At 49.5% G+C, this 21732-nt stretch overlaps 1 protein-coding gene across 4 annotated transcripts in view; it reads right to left on the reverse strand.

Annotated features, from left to right (window-relative positions):
- Positions 1-135: 135 nt before the first annotated feature.
- Positions 136-21732, reverse strand: part of NGEF (neuronal guanine nucleotide exchange factor) — a 50632-nt gene continuing 29035 nt past the window's right edge. For all 4 annotated transcript variants that reach the window (XM_027661899.1, XM_027661898.1, XM_027661900.1 and 1 more), the window contains 11 exons: positions 20875-21149; positions 14190-14350; positions 13911-14063; positions 11823-11952; positions 10990-11064; positions 9001-9090; positions 7642-7805; positions 6450-6605; positions 3991-4070; positions 3435-3539; positions 136-2817 (listed from right to left, as the gene is read on the reverse strand). In XM_027661899.1, coding sequence (XP_027517700.1) covers positions 2645-2817; positions 3435-3539; positions 3991-4070; positions 6450-6605; positions 7642-7805; positions 9001-9090; positions 10990-11064; positions 11823-11952; positions 13911-14063; positions 14190-14350; positions 20875-21149 — 1562 coding nt within the window. In that variant the 3' untranslated portion in view covers positions 136-2644. The remainder of the gene's footprint in view (positions 2818-3434; positions 3540-3990; positions 4071-6449; positions 6606-7641; positions 7806-9000; positions 9091-10989; positions 11065-11822; positions 11953-13910; positions 14064-14189; positions 14351-20874; positions 21150-21732) is intronic.

The following is a 21732-nucleotide window of genomic DNA, read 5'->3' on the forward strand; positions in this document are numbered from 1 at the left end:
CCACCGCACAGTCACGTGTTCAACCCCACTTCCACCCATTGCATTTGGGCCAGTTGCTCCCCACCTATTGCACTGGAGGAGACTGAGAGGAGGCGAGTGATCAGTGCAGGGGAGGAAGGAGACACACACAAGCTGTTTTGGCGCTGGCTTGCTCAGCTACATTTCATCACACGGTAAAACGAGACAACAAGAAGTTCCCCTCAGTTCGCTGAGGCAGCCTGGCAGGGGCCAGGGGGCTCCAGCCCCTGCTCGTGGGCCGCAGGCCCGGCCCTGGACAACACTGGAGACCACTGAAATGGGGGCGTGCAGGGCTGGGGCTGAGGAAGTAACACTGGATGCCACTTGGTGCCTGAAAACGGCACAGCCTGTGTCTGGGGGCTGGAGTCCTGGAGTCACAACAGAGCAGGAGGGGCTGGAGCAGTCCCAGGGCTTGGTGGTGGGACAGGACACAGCAGCCCCACTCCCTGGAGAAATCCAGTGAGGACCTGCTGTCCTGGCACTGGGAAACTAGTGAAACAGCTGCTTCTCAGCGATGGGTAATCCAGCTTTTGTGTCCTGTGAGAAACACCCCCGGTGGGCATGTTGGGCTGCAGTGCCTAGGCTGGCCTGGCTGCTGGGCTGCAAAGCTGGAGGATCTGCATTGTGGTGACTTCTCAGGTAATTTTAACAGATTCCTCAAACTGGAACTCCCTGGGGGTTTGCACTAGTAAATTTGTGGCTGCTGCAAGGTCTAGACCCTGAGCCAGAGGTTTGGTTGTCTCAGAAAGCTGACTGTGGGGTGCTGATGGGGAGCCTGGCTTGGGGTGTCCCCATTAGATCAGCCCCCTGTTCCAGAGTAGAGGCTGCAGGTCCTTCCTGGCCCCAGCTCTGGACTGGGCACTGAATGGTGACATGGAGCTTCTGGCTGGTATGAGCTGCCCAGGGGCCCTCTGGCAGGGGTGGGGGGGGCAGCACAACCCTGCTGGCTGTGGTCACATGCTAAGGTGGTGGCACTGAGCTGGACCTGAGCAGCCAATGCCTTCTCTCCCTCTTCACTGCTGTGGCTCCCACCACTTTGGTCCTGGGACTGGCTCTGAGCTGGCTGTACCAGGGCTGTGGTGACAGTAGAGGCAGCCCCAAGGACAGCCCTGGCCCCCTCTCAACTGTGTCTGGCCTCATGCTGCACACCCCATGTGTAATCTGGGCCCCATATGGTTCAAAGACCAGCTCAGGATCCTCCCTTCAGCAGCTTCCCAGCATCCTGTTTCCTCCTCACGCTGCTGCTGGCACAGTGGTGCCTCTCCCCTCCGTGCAGGTGGCTGGTGTGTGGTTCCATGGGCAGGCAGCTGCTCTCCATCCCCTCCCCAAGCACAACCGTGGCACTGCCAGAGCATCCACCAGCACAGGCCGCAGTGCCTGGAAGACAGTCCTTTGCAGAGTTCCAGAACAGTCCCAAATACGTGATTTTCCTGGTGGATGCTGGCCACAGCTCAGGACCAGCCTGCAGCTCCAAGGCCCCTCGACTGCAGCCGTGTGTGGGAGCTGAACAGCAGGCGGGGGCTGTGGGTCTGTCCTGTGCCCCAGCTCCTCTCAGTGCTGTGCCCTGGGCTTCATGCGGTGCTCAGTGCCACAGCTGGCAGGAGGATGGCTGTGCTGGGGCAGGGTTTGGGTGTGTACACGGAGGGGGGCCTGTACAGTGGGGCTGGGGGTTACAAGCATGCAGGCAGCGATGGCTGGGCCTCCCAAAGCTCGTGGGACAGCAGCTCCCAGGTCAGGGCACTCCCTGCTGCGGGGCAGCCCAGCGTGCTGTGCTCCCCTGGGCTGTGGTGCTGTGCAGGGAGGTGCTGGCACGGCCACCCCGCACTGGCCCTGCAGGGAGCAGCAAAGACCACGAGTGCCAGGTCACTGGGAAAGGCCACGGTGGCTGGGCTTCTGCCGTGACCCTGCAGAGGGAGGCGGGCTGGGCAACAGGGGCTGAGCCTCAGGGCAGGGCCCAGGAGTGCTTCCAGGCCATCGGGCAGGTAGAGATGTAGGTTGGGGCTGGCGAGGCTGGGCTGCTGGTGTAGCAGGGCTGGGTGTGGAAGCAGATTGAGGGTCTGCCTGTAGGAATAGGCCCAGCAGCTTCTCAGTAAGAGGGGAAGTGGAGGTCCTGGAGCTTGTCCCAGCTTGTTGCCAACCGGCTCTGAGAGGCAGCGAGACAGTCCCTTGGCTGCAGTTCCTACCCCTGAGGGAGGCTGTGTCCAGAGCACCCCAGACTCGGAAGGGAGCAATGAGCTATGAGTGCTCACACTGGGCGGTGTTAATTGCTCAGTGATGTTGGTGGCCACGTGCCTTTCCCAAATAGTCTGAGCCAGCCCCAGCCAGCACATGTGCAACAAATGGGGCTTAGCTGGCCTTCAGGCAGTGTCCATGGGGCTCATGCTCTTTGGGACTTTACAGAACACCTGGAAAAGGGTTATTTTACAGTTTAGAGCACTGATCTCTAGGAAAGGATCAGTGCTGGGGGGGCCCAGGAACAACAGTCAGGTTGTTCACGGGTGTTTGTGCCTTGTCCGGTGCAGCAGGTCCTCCACCATGTCCCACAGGTGCCACCTCTTCCCAGCTGGCAGCCTCTGTCTCCTGCCCCTCTCCCAGAGGCACTCCAGATGCTCGGGAATGCTGCCAGTCACTGGCGGTTTCTGCTGCCCAGTTTCCTTCTCTGACTGTCATCTGACTTGTGCACCCGGAAACACTCCTTCAGGTTCTGGGCTCGGATTTTGGGGTTCAGGATCTCTTCCCCAATAGAACTGGGGAACCAGCCCCTCTCCTGGTCGTGAAGACGCTCCCCAAATATCCAGCCTGAGCAGAGACAGAGACAGGTATAAGCACGGAAGGCCTTTGTTCCTGCACTGAGACAGTTGTGCTGCAAAGAGCCTATGGAGCTGAAAGAGCTTTCTGGAGGTTGTTCAGAGGCCTGTGCTGGAGCAGACTCGGTCTGTCCATCCAGCAGGGATGTACCTGAGCAGCACTGTGTGTGGACAACTGGCTTGAGGGATGCCAGCAGAAAGCAGGCACTGCTGCCACTGAGTGCCCTCTGCTGCCCCTGAAGCCACAGGAGTGCTTCCCAGCAGAGACCCAACGTGACAGACCACCAGGGTGTTCCAGAGAGCAGGACTGGGTGGCTGCGAAGCATCATGAAGGTAAGAATAGCTCTGGGATACATCTGAGGTGGCTGTGCCAGCCCTACCATGGCCTGGTGCCAGGGTGGCTGTGCCAGTATTGCCACAGCTTAGGGCAAGCCTAGATTGTCTGAGTGTTAGGCAGTAACTCCCTTCTCCTGCTGTGACCTCCCTCAGCTGTGATGCCAATGCCAAGGTCTCTCTCTGGCTGAAGGGAGAGACTCACAGCTGCCTGCCCAGAGCAAAGCCCAGCCCTCCACAGGGACTCCCAGCTCATCCCCACCCTGTCCCCCGTACCATCGTCTGTCTTGTCCAGGATGTTGAGGACATCAGCCAGTTCCAGGGACAGCTCATCGGGCTGCTGGGCCACATAGGGGTGGACACACTGGATCTGTGGGCAGTCTGCCAGGGAACAGGGCACAGTGAGGGATGACTGGGGTGAAGCCCACGGCAGGACAGCACAGCTTGGGGGGTGCAGCACCGCCAGCTCTGTGCATGGTCCCTCTGACCTGGTAAGGAACCCTGGGGAGGGCAGAGGGTGCCCCAGCAACAGGGACCAGTGGAGCAGCTCTGTGGGAAGGGAGCTGGGTGCACATCACCACCACAGTGCCAGTCATGAGCAGCCTGGGTGGGAGGGAGAGTGCTGGTGCAGCCCAGCCTGGGTTGGAGGGGGGCAAGGTCAGGGCCAGGCCTAGAGACAAGCAGGTATTGATGGTGGAAACACAAGGGGAGCCCAGGGAGAGGGTTCAACTTTGGCAGAGGCCTCAGGTATGTTGCTGGACTGAGATCAGGCAGAATAAGGCACCCTAGGGTAGGGGTGAAGAGCTCCTGGCTCCCATGCCGTGTCTCTTACCAACAAGTCTGGATGTAAATGAAACAAACTTGGTTCTCCGGTTTGGGGCCAGTGAAATCATCCAGCGTTTCATTTCACTCCTGGATAGGGCAGACAAACCAAGGCCGTGAGCATGCAACAGTTGTAGGGCCTCCAGCTCTTCTGCCCAGCCAGCCCTGGGTTCTGAATTCCTCCTCCCAGCCTTTTCCTGCCTGCCCCTCAGGGGTCCTGGACTCAGCAGTGATGCTGAGCCCCACTCTTGCACACCCTGGTTGGGATGTCACACATGGCACAGTGCTCTGGGCCCCGCTGCACAGCCCTGGCTGTCCCCACAGGCAGCAGTGTCACCCTCTGGGGAGCAGCACTGCTGCTGGGAGCCAGCACAGTGGGGTGGGGGCTTGGCTTTCTCTGAGATCTAACAAGCAAAGGCAGCTCTGGCCGGGCTGGTCAACAGGGGCAGTTTTTCCTGGAGATAAACAGGACAGGAACCATTTATTCCCGCAGCTGCTGTGCAGGAACATTTAAAGGGCAGAGCTGATTAATTCCCTTGCAGACAAATGCTGCAGCACACCAAGGGTACTGCTCACTCTGCAGGGGATGAGATAGACCCATGTGAATGCACCACCAGACCCAACACACTGCAAAACCTTGGTCTGCAGCAGGAGGGTAAGATCTCACAGGTGCTACAGAAACCCCTCGAGGCTTCCCTCAGCCCCACTTGGAAATGGGGCAGTTGTTTTCACAAGCTCCAGCTCCTGCCTGGAGGTCCAGCTGTGCTCCTGGCTCCAAGGGAACCAGAACTTTCTACCTCCTTAGGTGGTTTTAAAGCCTGAATTTGACACACATCTAAGCCACTGGAGTGTCTTCTGGGAGGAGAGAGGCCTGAAAGGGAGGCATAAAGGGCAAGTGCTGGCAGGCTGATCTGTGGGGCTGGAAATACCTGTGCTCCAGGGCCGAAGCACAATGCCAAGGACCAGTGGAAACACCTTCCTGGTGTGATGAAGATGTGCAGGATGAGGGCCCTGTGCATGGAGGAGCTGCCATGTAGAGACCAACCCAGGGGCTTGCCATGTCTGTCTACAGGCTGGCCTTGCACACAGCTCTTAGGATCCTGCCTGCAGCACCCAGCTCCTGTCGTCCTGCAAGGAGCCCAGTTGTGCTCCAGTCCTATCCCTGCAACCAGCTGTGTCCAAATAAGCTGCCAGCTCCTGGCAGTGCCCACCCAGGGTGTTAGCTGTGAGCTGCCACTGAGCAAGTCACCATTGCCATACAGGTTCAGAGCTGCAAGAGCTGTGGAACGGATGCAGAAGGTCTCTGTTTGGCACCCACTTATCCCTTCTAATTCTTTAGACTTCCAGTCTGTGCCTGATACTGGCCCCATCATCCCAGCAGCTTTGGAACAGCAGCCTTCAGCAGTTGCTATATAACACTTCAGTCCTCAAGATCTGTTGGCAAGCCATGTTCTGGATCATATGCTTGCTGTGGCCACCTAAAAGATGGAACAGGATGCCGAGCACAGACCTGTGACTGCCTCCCCTGGCCTGGTTTATCAGTCTCTGCACAGCCAAGCCTCACAGACGTCAGACGTGCGCTTGCCCTGCATAATGTGACTGACATCTCTATTTTCAGTGCAGCCACGTGTCTGGGGAGAAGGGGCAGCTGCTCACTGTGCTGGGGGCTCATCCTCCTGACACTGGTGCCCGTGCTGTGCTCAGGGGGTCAGGTGCAGCCCTGGGGCTGGTGCTCATCTGGGGAGGTGGATGATGAACACCAGCCTACTGACAGCAGGTAATATCCAGTTGGGGCTGTGCATCGTCTCTAGGAGCTGTTTAGCTGATGGCACAGATGCCGTGCCTAGAAAACATGGGCCTGGTAAGGCTCAGGTCAGTGAGAAAGCTGTGCCCTGTGCTCCAAACCAATCGGCTCTGTGCTAGTGCAGCTGAATCATTTGCCCAGTCTGAGCTTGCTGGAGCCTGAAGTGAAAAATCAGTGAGCCAAAAAACCTGTATCCAGGGAGACAAGGAGGCCCCCAGCAGCAGAAGGGCTGCACAAGACTGGCACTGGCTGTGGAGACATGGAAGAAGCAGCCAGCAGAGCTGTTGGAGTGTGCCAGTGCACTTCCTTCTTGGTTTTACTTTCTGAATATGCTGCAGGCTGTAAAGCAGCTGGGCCCCTGTGCCTGGGCTGAATTCTGACCTCTCTGTCCCAGAACAGAAAGTGCCTGTCCATCCTCCACCCCAGATGCCACAAATACACCTTACAGGAGAGAAATCTGCCTCATTCACCAGTGCCTTTCAGCAGGAGGGGGCAGAGGCAGCCTTGGGAGAGTGATTCTGGGCAGAGAAGGTGGTAGGGCCAGCCCAGCTGCAGCAGTGAGATCCCTCCCTGCGGGCCCCTGGAAGGCCCAGAGAGATGGTCCCTGTGCAGGCAGAGTGTGAGGGGAGAGCACTGCTGAGTGCTGCAGGGTGCCTGGTACTCACTGGGACGATGCCTTCAGCATGTAGCTGGCCTCCCGGTCATCTGCATTCTCCAGCAGCCTCAAGATGAAGACGTTGGCCAAACTCTGCCCCTGATCTTCCAACTCCTCTACCCGAAGAAGCCCTCGGGGAGCAGAGTCAAACACCTGGTACTTGTCCCTGGGAAAGGTTAGAGAGGAGATTAGGAAAAAATGCAGTTATTCCAGGAGACTTTGGCTTCAGCCACCCAGAACTGTACTGAGGACACAGACCAGGAACCTCTGCATGGCAGGAGCAAAAAAAGATGTCCTGCTGTGGGAAGGGATGAGCGGTTGGCTATGAAAACCCACCGCAAAGCAAGAAACCCTTTCCTTGCTCTGCCCTAGGCATCCTGCATGGCCTGGAACAAGTTGCTTGCTCTGAGCTCCCCATGCACGAAACACAGATGGTACTCCCTTCAAAGGAGACTGTGATGCTTAATTCATTCCTATTCATAAAATGCCCTCTGTGTTTGCTGGATACCAGTTGCCACAGAAGCAAAACATTTCCCCGCACACAGACACTGCGGCGACACGTTCGTTGGGAACGCTGGACGGGCGAGATGCTCCCCACCAGTGGCTCTGGTTCAGCCCACAAAGAGTGTGCTGTTCTCTGCTGCTGTGTTTAACCAGTGTCTGCTTGCACAGGAGTCAGTCCTCAGCATGAGAACATCCTCCTCCTCCTGAGGCAGGTTACACCCTGTCAAATATAACTGCTGGCCTCAGGCCTACATTTATACCCCTCCCTGCTGCTCAAACTTTCTAGTCTGCTTTTTTAAAGGCTTAATTGACTAAATCTGAGCTGTTCCTCAGGCAGTGATGAGTCAAAAATCACTTCTTGACAGGAAGGCAGGCCTCCTGGGTCAGCCCACCGGTCAGTGCAACTCATTGCCACCCTGCAGAAACTGCTGGATACATGCTCACTTACCCTGCTGGAAGACCTGGCCTGGGATCTGTTTAACTCCTGTTTGCCATAAAGTTTCAGCCAGAGAGAGCCACGCCACCCATGAAGAGTCAGCTGTGCTCAAAGGCAAGGTGACTGATGGAGGGAGGTGTACAGGTCAGGCCAGGATGCCCTCCCTGTGCCTGGGGGACAGGACAGGATCACAGCTTGGATAAACCCAGGAGCAAATAGGACTAATGAAGTGTCCTGTGTACTACCCAAATTTTGCACTCACCCAGGAATTTGCCGGCAAATCACCAGCAGATCATTGAACAAAAACAGGTAGATTTCTCTGAAGAGTTTCTTGGTGCGAAGTGTTCGTGATGTCTTTGGACCATTCATTTGCTGCAGTTCCCCCTGCTTCAGCAGCCAGCGGGAGTGGGAGATGATGGGCACAGACTAGAAGGGAGGAAAAGATGGCAAAGTTCAGCAGAGGAGCAAAACCCCTTGGATTCAAGTGGTCAGGACGTTGAAAGTAACAAGAGGTGCAAAAGGAGGGGTGGTGAGCTTCCGTCAGCACAACCTGCACTGCAGAGGCTGCAGCAGAGCTGCAAGGAGAGGGCAGTGCCCTCTGCCACCCACAGCACAGCCCAGCAGTGTGACAGCACTCAGACAGGGGCACAGCAGGGGCCTGAGAATGGACAGACACCTAAGGATGGCAATGCTAGATTGAAACAACAGCCCACGCCCTGAGCTCTCTCCAGGAGAGCCCATGTCTCATCACCTGGGCTGAGCTTTTCTGGCCAGGGAGACTGACTTTCAAAAACATGTATTTGGCCTTTTGGCTATTAAAAAAATCAGGTTAAATGGGTTTTAACTGGTTGTGTCTGTCCTAGCCAGGAGGAGATACTGTCCACGAGCCACCACAGCACTTCTGCTAGAGTTTTAACACACACTGCGTTAAAAACAAGAAGCCCGGAATAAAATACATCTTATACTAGAAGAACACTACACTTCCCACTGACCAAAATATTGAAAAAATATCTGTATAATTGCTACCCTTTCTACCTTTGCTCCCTTCCAGTGTTTGCCACATGCACGGTGGCACAGTCCTTGCACTCTTCTCCCTGTGCCAGTGCCCAAGGCAGACCTGCTCCAGGGATGAACCAGCTCCTGCCTTGCATTAAAACCCAAGCTTTACCAGAAGTGGAGGCAGCTTTGTAGCTACCCCAATGTACTGCTGTCCTGTGGGCTGTGGTCTAGCCCCAACACACTGGTGAAGTGCTCTGGAAAAATCAGATTTTTTTGTTTTGGTTGTTCAGGTACATAAGAAGGTTACTGGGAAGCTAAATGTGATCCTTAAAGTTCATGAAGCAGAAAGACCTGAGAAGCATCTCCATGGCACTCATGAAAAGGATTGACAACTTTATACTCAGCACTGGAGTTTCATGGTATATATTAAATTGATTTAGTCATTCCCTTAGTGGAGCCAAAATAGATCAGCACCAGGTAATTAGAGACTGTACATAATGCATAAATGCAGTGATGAATTAAAATGCCATGACAATCTTCATCTGGGTATTTTTCAGCTTTCAAGTGTTTCCCTTTGTAGCTTTCATCTACCTTTAACATCATTACCAGCCTGTGCTTATACCTTGATCTTGAATTCCAGCTTCTTCTGGATGCTGATCATCTGCTCTGTTCGGCTCATCTTCCGGACACCTTCATTACAGGCTTTCACCACCTGGGAAAAGAGAGCAGAAAGGTTTGCCTCCACTGGCCTGAAGTGCTGGACAGCATGGAAAGGCCTGACCATGAGGGAAGTGCCCTGCTGTAACAGGAATTGTCCAAGCCAAGCTCTTCTATCTATTGTGTTCGCATGAAAAAGAGAAGGGGAAAAAACCTCAGAACCCAAACGACCAAAAACCCCCAAACACCCAGAAGATGTTACAGGTGGAACTGGATATCAGAGGACACATTAGGTGGCTCCATTTGGTTACTGAACCAGACAGTGTAAACAATGTTCCTGTTGCACAGCAAAAGGAACAGTTCATTTTCCGGATCCTGACACATCATGTATCTCATCTCCCCTGCTCCCAACACTTGAAATGAGGAACATGTGCAGTGTCATCTTCAAGAAGAGAAGGAAGCCAAACATCTTCATTTCAAAAATGCAAATGCTGTGGTTCTGCCAAGCAGCATCAGCTGCCAAGGCTATGAAATGTCCCAGGGAAAGAGACGTTGTTAATCATACAGAGCCCAGTTGTGTTCTGAGTGCAAACTTTTGACTGAAAACCCACAGCCAACTGCAGGCACTACCCTGTTACAGGGACCTTAACCTAGATGCCACTGTCTGTTTCATAAGGAGCAACTCCCTGGAGAACTGGCTTGGCAGAAAAATTACACTGGAGAACAAGCTCCACTTTGTGCTCTGTTTCTGCAACTCAAAATCCACCCAAGTACCAGCAACTGAAACAGTGACCACCTCTTGTCTCTCAAACAAGATCCCTACAGAGAAAATAAGCACTAGATGACCTCAGTTGTGATGCCTGTACGTAGCTGGATATGAGGTATCTAAGCTTAAACACTTACAGATCAGTGTTTAACCATGCAAAGGAGTTAGCAAACTGATCATGTGAGTCACTGATAACTGAATATAAAGCCAGCATTTTTCCATCAGCAGCTGTAGTCACCTGCATGCCACAGGAACAGGCCTTCCTCAGGCTACTGACCAGTGGGAAAAGAATTGGCTAACAGATACATCCAGAGGGATTCTGCAAACACTGATGTAGCACAGAACATCCTTCACTGAAAGGTCCATCTTCATCCCGAGCAATCTCCAAGTGTACACTTCCTAGACTAGCTGAGGCCAAATCCCAGAGCCAGTTCTGTCCCAGTGTTTCAGTCAGAAGCTGCAAGCCCGTGCTCAGGGTAATGTTCTAGCAGAGTTTTCAACTTCAAATGCTTATGCTGAACTGCAGGAGTCAGGAGATGTTCCAAGCACTCTGTCCCAGCACATGTAGCTGCCAGCTATGTCCAGACCATTCATATACGAAATCAGCCTGTCTGACCATGTCAGGAAGAGCCCAGATAGAAAACATCCCACTGCCTTCCTGGTGTTTTGTACACAGAAGTAACTAGCACAACTGAACACCACATCTACCTCCCAGACTCGGGGAAGAGGGCTAAAGGCAGGCTTGGGGACTTCATTAGGAAACTGTTATTCTAGGTCAGAGGAAGAAGTGTGTTGTGTTGGAGGAAACCTGACACAGTTGTACTCTGCTGCCACTAATTACACCTCTCAATGGGATCCATCACCTTCAGGTATCTGCAAAAATGGCTTGTGTTCTTGTGTTCCTGGAGACCCCAAGGAAAAACATTCCCTCTGCCATTTCCTATGGCAGAAGCACACACATCTGCTGTTGGCAAGGGATTCCTTGTCACTGACATTAAAGTGCTGCCTAGCTTAGTCCATCTTTCAGACTTAAAAAAAAAAATTACTCTTGAAATGCAGTGACAGGATTCAAAGAGACAGCTCCAGGATGAAATGTAGTCCATAGGTCATTTTTTGAGGGGTGTGTGTGCATGAAATGAGCATCATGGTTTAATCCTAATGGTCTTCAGTTAATCTATTCAGACTTACTGTTTCCAATTCTTTATGTGCATCCAGGGCTGTAGATTCCCTGTCAGATTTCTCTTCCACTTTCTTCAAAATGTTCTGCAGGGGAGGAAAGGCTGTGTTAATGGTGATCCCAACCTGAGGGCACAGAAAGGTCTTCGCTAGCCTACGAGCTACTGCTGGCCATCAGCCTAATTACAGGAGAGGTGACAGAGTACAGTGACTCTCACCTCTTGGTTCCTATTTCTCATTAAAACCTGTTCCCATATGACCTTATATCTAAGGGAAATATAACAGGCAGACTCTTATTTTATACATAAATTAATAAATAAGTATAGCTAGAGCTGGCACTGACAGATAATGTTACTGGTACTGCCACTGGGATAAGACCATTTGGGACTGAGCTGCTTCCTCATCTCTACAAGCATGTTCTCCAGCAGTGTTTAGACAAGCTGGCAAAGCACAGGAGGAAAATGGTTGACAGTCTGGTCCAAGCCACCATACAATGTAGCATCCTCATGTCCACCAGCTGTTCTGCATCTGTGTGTCACCATCCTAACCATCAGGCAGCTGGGTTAATGGACTGCTGCTGCCCTTTCTAGCAGCTCAGTAAAGTCCCTTCCCACTCTCTCACTCAGTAAAAGCTATCTGGCAAATCCAAGACTAACTTGGGGATGGTCTCTGCAAGACTGAAATCTTTTTTCTGTAGTCATGGAGAACGTCTAACTGTGGAAAGGCTTCCCCCAGCTCTAGGGTTGATCATGGCTGTATCTAAGCCCCATTCACAGCTGCTGGAAAAGAAAATTACAGGAGTGATCCAGAAGACCTTTGTGACAGAGATAAGAGCAAAACTCTACCTGCACTAGCAGCTTGAGCCGAGTGATTCTTTGAAATGGCAGAATCAGGAAGGAAGAAAAGGACAGGCCTTTGCACTTGGGATCCAGCTCCAGCTGTGAGATCACGTCCCGGAAAGCTGGTTTGTCCTGGCTGAGAGGAGAGACAGAGAAGGTGAGGACTTTGAGTGCTACCCTGCCTGGGACTCGCCTATACGGCTGGTGACCCAAAAGCAGCTTGGTCTCAAGAGACAGCATCTGCAACAGAAGATAAGAGAGGAGGAGGGGACTGAATGCCTCTAGGTGTATTTTAGTTTGAATCTAAAACTATTTATAGTGTTGGGGGAGGGAAAAAATAGATTTCTAATGTACAAGCCATGGTAGCATTCACATATGTTCATCTCCAGCTCAGCAGCATACACTGCGTGCGTAGGTGTGTGTGAATGGGGTGTGTGTCCAAGTACATGAGTCAGAACCATAATTATATATTTTTACACAGTTGGAACTCTGTGACAAGGTAAAATTCACACAGTCATAAGAACAAGACAAGCCACAGAACAGCTCAAGCTCGGATATTCCTTGCTGCTTAGCTGGAGGATGGCAATCATTATCTGGCCTGAGAAGGGCAGGGGCCATGCCCCAAGCCTTCCCTGATGGTGTTCCCAGGAGATGAGGACATGGGTGGGCCATGGACACAGCTGCATGGAGCAGTCTCAGAAGGCCCAGCTGCCACAGTCAAAGCCAAAGCTTCCTGGTAGCCACAAGGCCCCGGGGAAGGCCGGCACTGCTGGAGCCCTGGCCAGCAGAAACAGCGTGGAGCCAACGAGGCTGCTAACGGTGCTAAACCCGTCTGTACTGAGTGTTCCTCACGACATCCAAGAGAAGCCACTGGCAGTGCTCCCTGCTGCAGCAGGTACTCCGTGATGCTGTGACTCACCTGCCCAGTGGGGGGAACTGTGACACACCTCGGGCTTCCAGTTCAGCCCAGTGCTGCAAAATTCCAGTGCTAGCTGGGAGCCTGGGCTTCGGAGGGAGTCTGCTCTTTTCAGTTTGCTTCGTGTGTTCTCACAGACAAAAAATGCTGCCCTCGGAATTCACACTGAGGAATACCTCCATCTCCAACAGGTCCTTTTTAAGCTCAAATGATCCAGCCTATTGCTGCTTTGCTTCTGAGCATTTAGTTAATGACTGTAAGCAAACCGTTTCTATTCTGCAGTTGCACTGCTCACCTCTGACTGAAGGAACCCTGTTGTACCCTCCTTTTGGAGAGAACAGCTGGCCAAGCTCAGCAGAAGCCCCTTAAAAGTAGGATTTTTCCTCAAAAGCTGGAGAGCAGGAAATAAAAAGGACTTGGGATTGTTACGCTCGCCTGAACCAGCTGCTGCTACAGGAGAAAATACACTGCACCATGGGCAATGGGCTGTCCTGAAAGAATCCAGGACACTGTAACTAAAGAAAAATTAAATCTCCTGCTCAAAGACAAGCTTGTAGGGCACTCATTGTTTTGAGCTGGTATCAGAGAATTCCTACTGGACCAAAAGACTTGCTAAACTTGAAAAATACTACAAAAATATCTTGGATTATACCCTCAGGCCTAAGTCTGTGTGTGTAACACCAGAATGTGAAGCAAATAGCGTTTGCTTTTTTTTTTTTTTTCCTTTTAAGAAAATTCTGTTGTTCTGAAAAAGAGTTAATTATCAAATTTGGGAAGGTCAAATGTCTTGCTGAAAAGCTTGGGAAAAGCAGTGGCTGTTTGTGTCATCAGAGATCTATATTATATTCATGGCCTTTTATCTCTTGCCTCTACTTGCAGTTTAAAAATACGTGCATTTCACAATCACGTGGCCCTGTGTGCACCACAACTATTTCCCACAGCTGGGAACTGCTGGTTCTGAATTTACTTGCCATGTTACCTGCATACTACATAACTCTATCTTTACTATAAAGCCTTTCATTGTGGGGGTTTTTTTTATGGCTGTAGTGAGAAATCAGTGAAGTGGGAAATCCTGTTTCCGTGCTATCCAGCCCTTTCTCATACATATCAAAATTACAGCTAAATCCGTGGCCTGCACCATTTTGCAAAGTAATTTAGCAACAAGGACTGGAACTCACAGAAGCTGCTTGTAAGCTCTCTCCTGGTAGGTCTGGTTGGACACGTAGGTGATGTACACGGAGAAGTGATTGACTGTGTGCTGGTACACAATGTCGCACACGTCCGAGATCACGATGTTCTCCTCCACCCGCTGCTCCAGGTCCAACAGGAACCTAGATGAGAAAGCCAGCACCCATATTTAATTGTGGCCTGTCTGTGCCAGGCAATCCCCAGGAGCAGTCAGCTCCTCCATCCCTGTACAGCTGAGGTTAGCTAAAGCCATTCAGCAGCTGCCTTACCGCTCGCTGACAGCCATCACATCCAGGACATTGGAGAAAAGGATGTGTGCCTCAGACGGGTGTAAGATCTTCTTCAGGCGTTCATTCTCCATGAAGTGAGACACCAGCAGATTCAGGCTCTTGTAATATGAGGCTTCAGAAGTAACCAGCTCAAACATGGCCTGGGGGAGAATCCCAAAGAAAGCAATCAGCAGGAACCTTCTGCTTCTACAGAGAGGCACCCCGGCGTTACTGAGAACATCTGTGCTGCACAGCCATGGGCCTTGCACCCACCCTCCAGCTCAGAGGACAGGGAGAGGGAAGCCTGCAATGCATTTGCCACATGTTACAGGGGATAGTGACTTGAACAGGGAAGGTTTCCTCCCTCAACCATCTGCCCTGACCCAAAGGAAATAGAGCTGTTACTGTCCAAGTGAGGCTCCCTGGTCAGCCCTGGCCATACACTTTTCTGACCCAATCCACAGAGGACCAGGATGAGACATGGTAGTCCCTAACTAATACCATCAATCATAAATTAACTCCAAACTTCAGCCTTTGCTTATCCTGTTAGAAGAGAAAACTGGAGCAAAGCCTCAGACCAAGGATGTGGTCTGTGGAAGCAGAAAGATAAATTGGTGGTTTGGTTTGGAGATAAAAATCAATTTAATGAGATGAAGATATATAGTCTTCTGCCTACAGTAGGTGCCACAGAGACAGTCCACTATTGGCACACAGAACTTCCTCATTCTCTGAGGGAGTCTTTGTTGCCTTTGTTCAGAATGAGATACAAAAGGAGAGTATTTACACAGCTACCATTAGTTGAAGTAAGATTAACTGCAGATTCTCACGAGAGCTGAAAAATTGTTAGATCCTTCAGACATCTCTTGATGAAGGTGCAGTCTTGGGCTCCTTGTCCTGGGGCTGGCCCATGCAGCCACTACTGAGAGAGGAACCTTTTATAGGTCAGTGAAAGTCTCATTTCCTTGAATCAAAAGCTGCTTGGATGCTCCCCTCCTGCCCAGGGCCTGGGCAGGGCAGTGGCAGGGCCCTGAGCTCTCCCAGCAGCTGTGGGGCCCAGCTACAGCCAAGGTCATCCAGAGGAGCTACAGGTACATGCAGGACTTTTTGTGCTGTGCATATATTAAGATATCTTCTGAATTAGCTGAAGGGCTGTGTTGTGGTTTGCTTGTTGTTTGTTTGTTTGTTTGCTCTTTTTAAAGAAATTATTTGATGTTCTCCACTGAGCAGTTTCTGGCCTTTTCCTGGAAATATCACTGTGCACCACAGAAGAACCCAAGGCAGAGACCTGGGCTGTGTCCCTGACACTGTGCTGCAGTCCAAGATCTGGAGGACAGGCACAGCAAGGAGGGACTGTTACTCAATCCAGAGCTGCTAAAATAGCAGTTTAAGTGATGTTTCAGCTCTTTGCAGGGTTGGTAGCCCAGGAAGCATTCCCAGTGGGCAGTAAATTCAAACATGTGGTCCCTTCCTGCACCAGAGAGTGAAGCTCAGCCCCCTGAAGGAAGATGGATAGAGATGACTCTATCAGTCAGTGACTGCATCAGAGAGTGTTTAAGGAATAAGAGGGTGCTGGATTTTTTTTCAAGGCCAGTTTCCTCATGAGAAAAGTGGAGGAGTATCAGTTCAGCTTCTCCAACAGCTCTACCCAGGCACCTGGTGAACCTGGCAGAGAACCTCTCTCTTTCTGCATGACCAACTCAGTCCTAAATGCAACTTTTACAGCTTTAACTGTATATTTTTATTTGAAAAATGAGAGCAGAAGTGGAAATACACAAAGATACAACAAAGAATAAGACAGGACATGCTGGTACAGCCAACTATCCCTTCCAGATATCCTGGAGATTGACACCTCCTATCATTTTTTCTGCCAAATTTGATTGCAGGATGGCTGTGAGAGCCAAGATCAAGACTTGCCACTCTACCACAGCCTTTAAACCTTCAGCCAATTTGCTTCCTCTAGGAGGTTGCTTCCTGGTCTGTAGAAGCCCCTCTGCCTGTTTGGAGAAATCAATTTGTGTGTGTTTGCTGTTCACCACAGTGGAGGGTGCATGGGCAGGTGCAGAGTGCTGGCCATCCTAAAGAAATGATGAAATCCATAGGGAAAATATCCGTGCACAGGGTTCTGATTTAAGGAGATGCTGAAAGTAAAGAACATCTTCACTGGTCAGGACAAGCTTCTGGAAGCGTTCATAGCACGTGCAAGGTGCCAGATTCCTAATTTACACTGGAGATCCAGCTAGAACTCTGCAGACCAAAAGTACCTGCTCCAAGCAGCCCAGCCAGTTGTTTCTGCTTTGGATGGGAAAAACAAGCTGCAAACCTCCTCAACTGGCACCAAACATCCGCCTGCCATGCAATGATGTGATCCCTGTGGAGTAACTGAGCTCTGCCAGCTCTAAGCAGTCACTAGAAAAAAAGAGCATCAACTTCTGGTCTCAGAAGTGCAAAAATATTAGGAGAAAATCTGAACTAAATGTCAGTTGACATATTGCTGTCTCCTGAGCCTGAAACTCTGTCTTGGAAACATGACCACACCATCAGTCCCCTGGGTCATTAACTTCATGAAATCTCATAAGCATGTAAAAGCTATGCTATCATTTCCATTGCTTATGTTTTGGCAAGGATGCTGAGAAAGGAAAAGGAAGCCTAAGGAAGAAGGAAATGCAGAAGATCAAAAAGGAAAAGAAATAAGAGTCATCGAGGACAAGATTAATCCTACAGGCTCAATTCCCACTGAGGTAATATGGGGTTTTATTGCATGGATTGGAAATACCCATTCCTGCTGGCCCTGCTCTTCACATAACCCACCAGGGAAGAAGGGGGAGTCCTGGTCTAGTCCAGGAGGGACATTGCTCTGACCCCCTTGCCACAGTATTGGCTTTGATCAACTCTCAGACCTGGTTGCCTTCACGGGGTCAGCGCAGTAAGTTCAGCACAAGAGCACCCTGAAGGTTTGAAATCTAAGATTTACTCAGTGAAGGAGACTAAATTAAGTATTTCCTGGACATTTTTGTGAAAATGGAACAAAAAAGAAAGACTGCCTGCTTGTCAAGTGTGCTCTTCCACACAGGCCATGCCACCAGTGCACACAACTTTTGCTCAAGCAAAGAATATTTCCAGAGCAGCAGCTCTCTCACCTAAATTCACACCATGGGTGCAGACTAGTCTGTCTCAACCCTTCTTCTAACACCAAAGTGACCTGAATCTAAAAAATACCTGGCAAAAACTTCTATCAAAGCTCATACATCTCAGCAAAAATGGTTCAGTTCAAAGACTAATAGTTTGCTAAACTATTTTCATTTCCAAATTGTTTTGGATGAGTTCCACTCAGCTCCAAACCTCCTTAAACACAGAAGATAAACAGGGTGTAGGAAAATCAGAGGCCTTTTCCAACCTAAACAGTTCTATAAGATAGAGTCCAACCATAACATAATACAGGTAGCAAGCAAGAAAGGTCAAAATGAAGAAACTATACAGCAAATAAAACAAGGACAAACTGAAAAGGAGAGAACTGAACTAGGAAGTAGGAATAAACCACAGAGCTGCTCCACAAAAAGGCCATACCAGTATTTTATTTAGGCTCATGCTGAAAGAATTTTCACTGATTAAATGTCATTTCTCTGGATCACTATCTCTTCAGAGCCTGGTGCCTTGGGGACAGAGTTTGTTCTAATGTAAATCTCACGTAACACAGGGAGTGTGTTCTCTCAAGGCATTTCTTCCTCCTGCTACACACAGGTGCCTGTCACTCCTTCCACTCTGCCTCCATGTCAGAACCCAGAGCATTTCTTTTGGCTTGTTCTTCTTGCATGGTTACATCTTCTAGGGAGTTAGAAGAAAGCCCTTGGTGATTTATGTTCTGCTGTGTTTGCTCAACACACATCCAGGTAATTGAAACTACCCTATCAATGACTTGGTCGCTTCTGATAATTATTCCAGTAGCACCTAATTTTTGTATTTCCCTGACCTTTGTGGTCTGTACCATGTATTTTTCTGCATTTGCAGCCGTATTTTTCTGGGCTACTTCCAGTTGTTGTTTTGTATCTTTCTACTCTCACTTGTGCTTCAGATGGAAAAGGCTGGCATGGCAGAGTCCATGGCTGTCTGAATTCTGAGTTCCCAGGGTTAATGGGCTGTGCTGCAACTTTTTTTTTTTTCTGAAGTTTCTGAAATGTGGATGTGGATTTGGAGGTGGTTGGGTTTGGGGTTTTTTGGTTGGTTTCTTGTTGTTTTTTTTTTTTTTCTTCCTGAAACTCCATTTTCTGACTCATTTGTTCCAATGGGGACAATAACAAATTGCCTTCCATGACACTTTTCAAGCATTCATTGGTCTTCCAGTCAATTTTCTTGTTTTGATGCTTGAAAAACACCTGTGTCTTTTTTTGCCTTGCATTGATAGGCTGCTCAGCAACTTTCCATCATCGCCCATAATGAAGACCAGATTCCTCTTCTTGTTCCTGTCTCTCTCACTTTGAAGATTACTGCAGATGTGTGACTTTTCCTGAGTGTTTATGCCCTGCTCTGTCACATCTACAGTGATGTTCCCTTCCTCGGCTGTGAAGAGGGGTGCTAACTTCAACTTTCTTTCAATCTGTGTACCAGTACTGTTTCCTGTGGTCTCAATAATACTTTTGTTCTATCTCTCCTGGCTGAAGAACTACAAGCTCTTCCAGGCCCTGTGTTTACTGCAGCTTTGTAGATAAAACAGGTCAGATAGGTACGATTTTGTCCTTAAGATGTTAACTCCATAATTTCTGCTGTCCTGTACTTCAGGAAAATGTCTCCAATTCTCCTTCGTGAAGCTGAACATTTTACATTCACCAAACCAAGCCCCTGTGTACAGCTCACACTCACAGTTCACATCCAGCTTGAGCAGGGTTCCAGCACTGCAGGAGCAAGCAGTGCTTGCTTATAGCAAGGCTGGATCCAACATCAGCTCCTCGATTGCCTCAGTGATTCCTCCAGCCCTCCTCGTTTCCTGTTCTTGACTCTCCTCACAAAGCAAATTCTCCACTTTGTCCATTCAATGTTCAGCCAATTTCACAGCTTTCTGGCTTTGAGCAACATTATAATCTCTTACTGTGCTAATCCCAGAACAAACAGGAAGGAAATTTCAGCTGTGATAAAGTAACGCTGGAGAAAGCACAGCACTTCTTTAAGGCAGCACTGTCCCATTCTCCATCTGCTTTATTTCTCTTGTTATTTAAGCAGAGAGGAGAAAATTGAGCACACTTAATGCAGGGATTTAGCAGCACAGAGATTTTTTTTTTCCTTAAAACACCTACAGGTAATGAATGTAACTTAACAGAAATGGCAGGCTTTGAAATCTATAGTGCACACTTTTAAGCAAATATTTCTCTGTAAAAAACTCTTCATTTTGAAGCAAAAAAAGAAAAAGAAAAGCTTGTAATTTTTCAGATGCCAGATTGTGTTTGTAATGCTGGCACTTTGAAGTATCATGTTTTGCCAGGTAAACAGAACAAATCTGATATGGAAATAACCAGTGCAGAAGAAGAACATGGAAAAGCAACAAATCATTTCAGTCACCTTCAGCCCTAACCCTGACTCACTAACAGCCCGTGCTTGCCAGCCCAAGGTGCTGTGTATAAACATGGGGCCATTGCACTAAGGGTGTGAGTGGCACAGCCCTGCCCATCACAGCCCCCGGGGCACAGGATGAGCACTGGCTCTGTGTGCACAAGGAGTTCATCAGTGAGGATTGTGCAGCTCCAAGTAAACTTAGGGGAACTGCTCACACCCTGAGGTGTTCTTCAACACCTGGGATACAATCTCACAAGGCAGAGATGAACAGACACACTGCCACAACCATCTCAGCAGAAGCAATGCTGGTACAGGAGTATGGTTGGACTCAAGGGATGGGGCCTTTGAAGTCCCACTGCTCGTGTTACAACGCACATCACACACTAAACGAGGCTCATCAGCTGCTGTGAATGCAGTGCTCTGCACTGACAGAGAGCACTCAGGCTCCCCACACTCCCCAGAACAGCAACCAGTTGTAAATTGCTGTGCAACTGATGTTTTCATGACTTGTGGCAGCTACCCCCACCCACTCCTTTCACTGTCTGATGCAGCCCTGTAAGTCAACAGCATGAGACTCTAAAGCAGTGATGTCACTGCACTGGATGGCTAAAACCCAAATATACCTGTCATTATTTTTTCCTGTTTTGCAATAGACTCCAAGTAACAAAAATTAAATATAAGGAAGTTTATCAGTCTCCATCTCTTCTCTTTCTATTAATGCCATCACATTCAAAACCTTACAGTTGAATTCTTCTAAGATTTCTAGTGGAAAGTATGTGTCCTGCTAGTAACTTCAGAAGAGGATTAATGTGCACTGGAATCAAAAGCTCTACTGTAAAAACCTCCTCATTATCCCTCTTCCTTTGTAAATTGCTCCTAAAGCTGAATCAAAAAAGGGAAAAGTTCTTTTTGCTACAGAAATGTCCAGCAGCAACAGAACATACAGAATATGGAACAACACCTGTAGTTTCAAGAAAGAGTGAGGGATGCTAACCAGAGCAACACAGAAAATACTCAGCAGGGCAAGGCTTGTCTGTGACTGCTGTGAAGCTTTTAGTTTTTAAATCTTGATAATCTGCCTTAATCCACTCTCACTTTTTAAAGCAGCAATGCAGTTAAGAAGCACTCCTCCTTCCCTCATTACCTCCTGCAGCTTGATCTCATCTGGCTGGAGGATGCTGAGGACACCGCTGCTCCGGATCTCGGGAAGATCTTGCCATAAGTTGAACCTGGAGTTGGAGTTCCTCAGCAAACTGATTTGTGGTGGAGCTTTGTTTTCAGTTGTACTTGTAGGCTCTGCTTCAGATGGGGTTTCCTCGCTGGGTGAAGTCTCCTCAGGGTCTGTCTGTGAATCCTGCAGTCGCCTGGTTTCAATCTCCTCGCGTGTAGACTTATCTCGATATTCCTGGTACAAGAGCCCTAGGAGGGAACATAACAGGTCTGAGAGGTGACAGCTGAACAAGAGAGTAGAAAAGTGTTATGGGAAAAGCAATTGCTTTGTTCACCTCAGCAGAGGTGAGAGAGATCCCTTCCGTGCGGAGCAAAAAGCCAATTATGGCATTCCTGCTTCAGCCAGAAGTGGAAACTATGAATGGAAGGCCATTCCTAAATCTACAGTGTTGTCAGCAACCTCTTCTACAACACAGTCAGAGGAATCTGTGATCAATCAGAAGACCTAAAAGAAGCAGTTCATCATTTGCCAGGCTTTTAATTGTCTTTTAAAGCTTGATTTTCTCTTATATTACTATGTTACCAGTTACATAGGTTGATATGTATGTTCAAATGTGTGTCTGGAAAAGTAATACTGCCTACATTGAAACCACTTTAAAGGAGCAATTTGATGGCAATGAAAATCCTTAATGAGGAAACACTGAGCTGCTGTTAAGGCAGGTGAAGCTTTAGGACAAGAAGCTACAGTTACTAGTTTGTTTTGGTACTGACCTTGTGGTTAGCCTTGGACATGTTGCTTAATATCCCTCTGCTTTCCTTTTTGGTTTCTATG

The sequence above is a fragment of the Corapipo altera genome, unplaced genomic scaffold (genome assembly GCF_003945725.1).
Source record: "Corapipo altera isolate COAL_440 unplaced genomic scaffold, ASM394572v1 175, whole genome shotgun sequence".
In the NCBI taxonomy this organism is placed as follows: Eukaryota; Metazoa; Chordata; class Aves; order Passeriformes; family Pipridae; genus Corapipo; species Corapipo altera.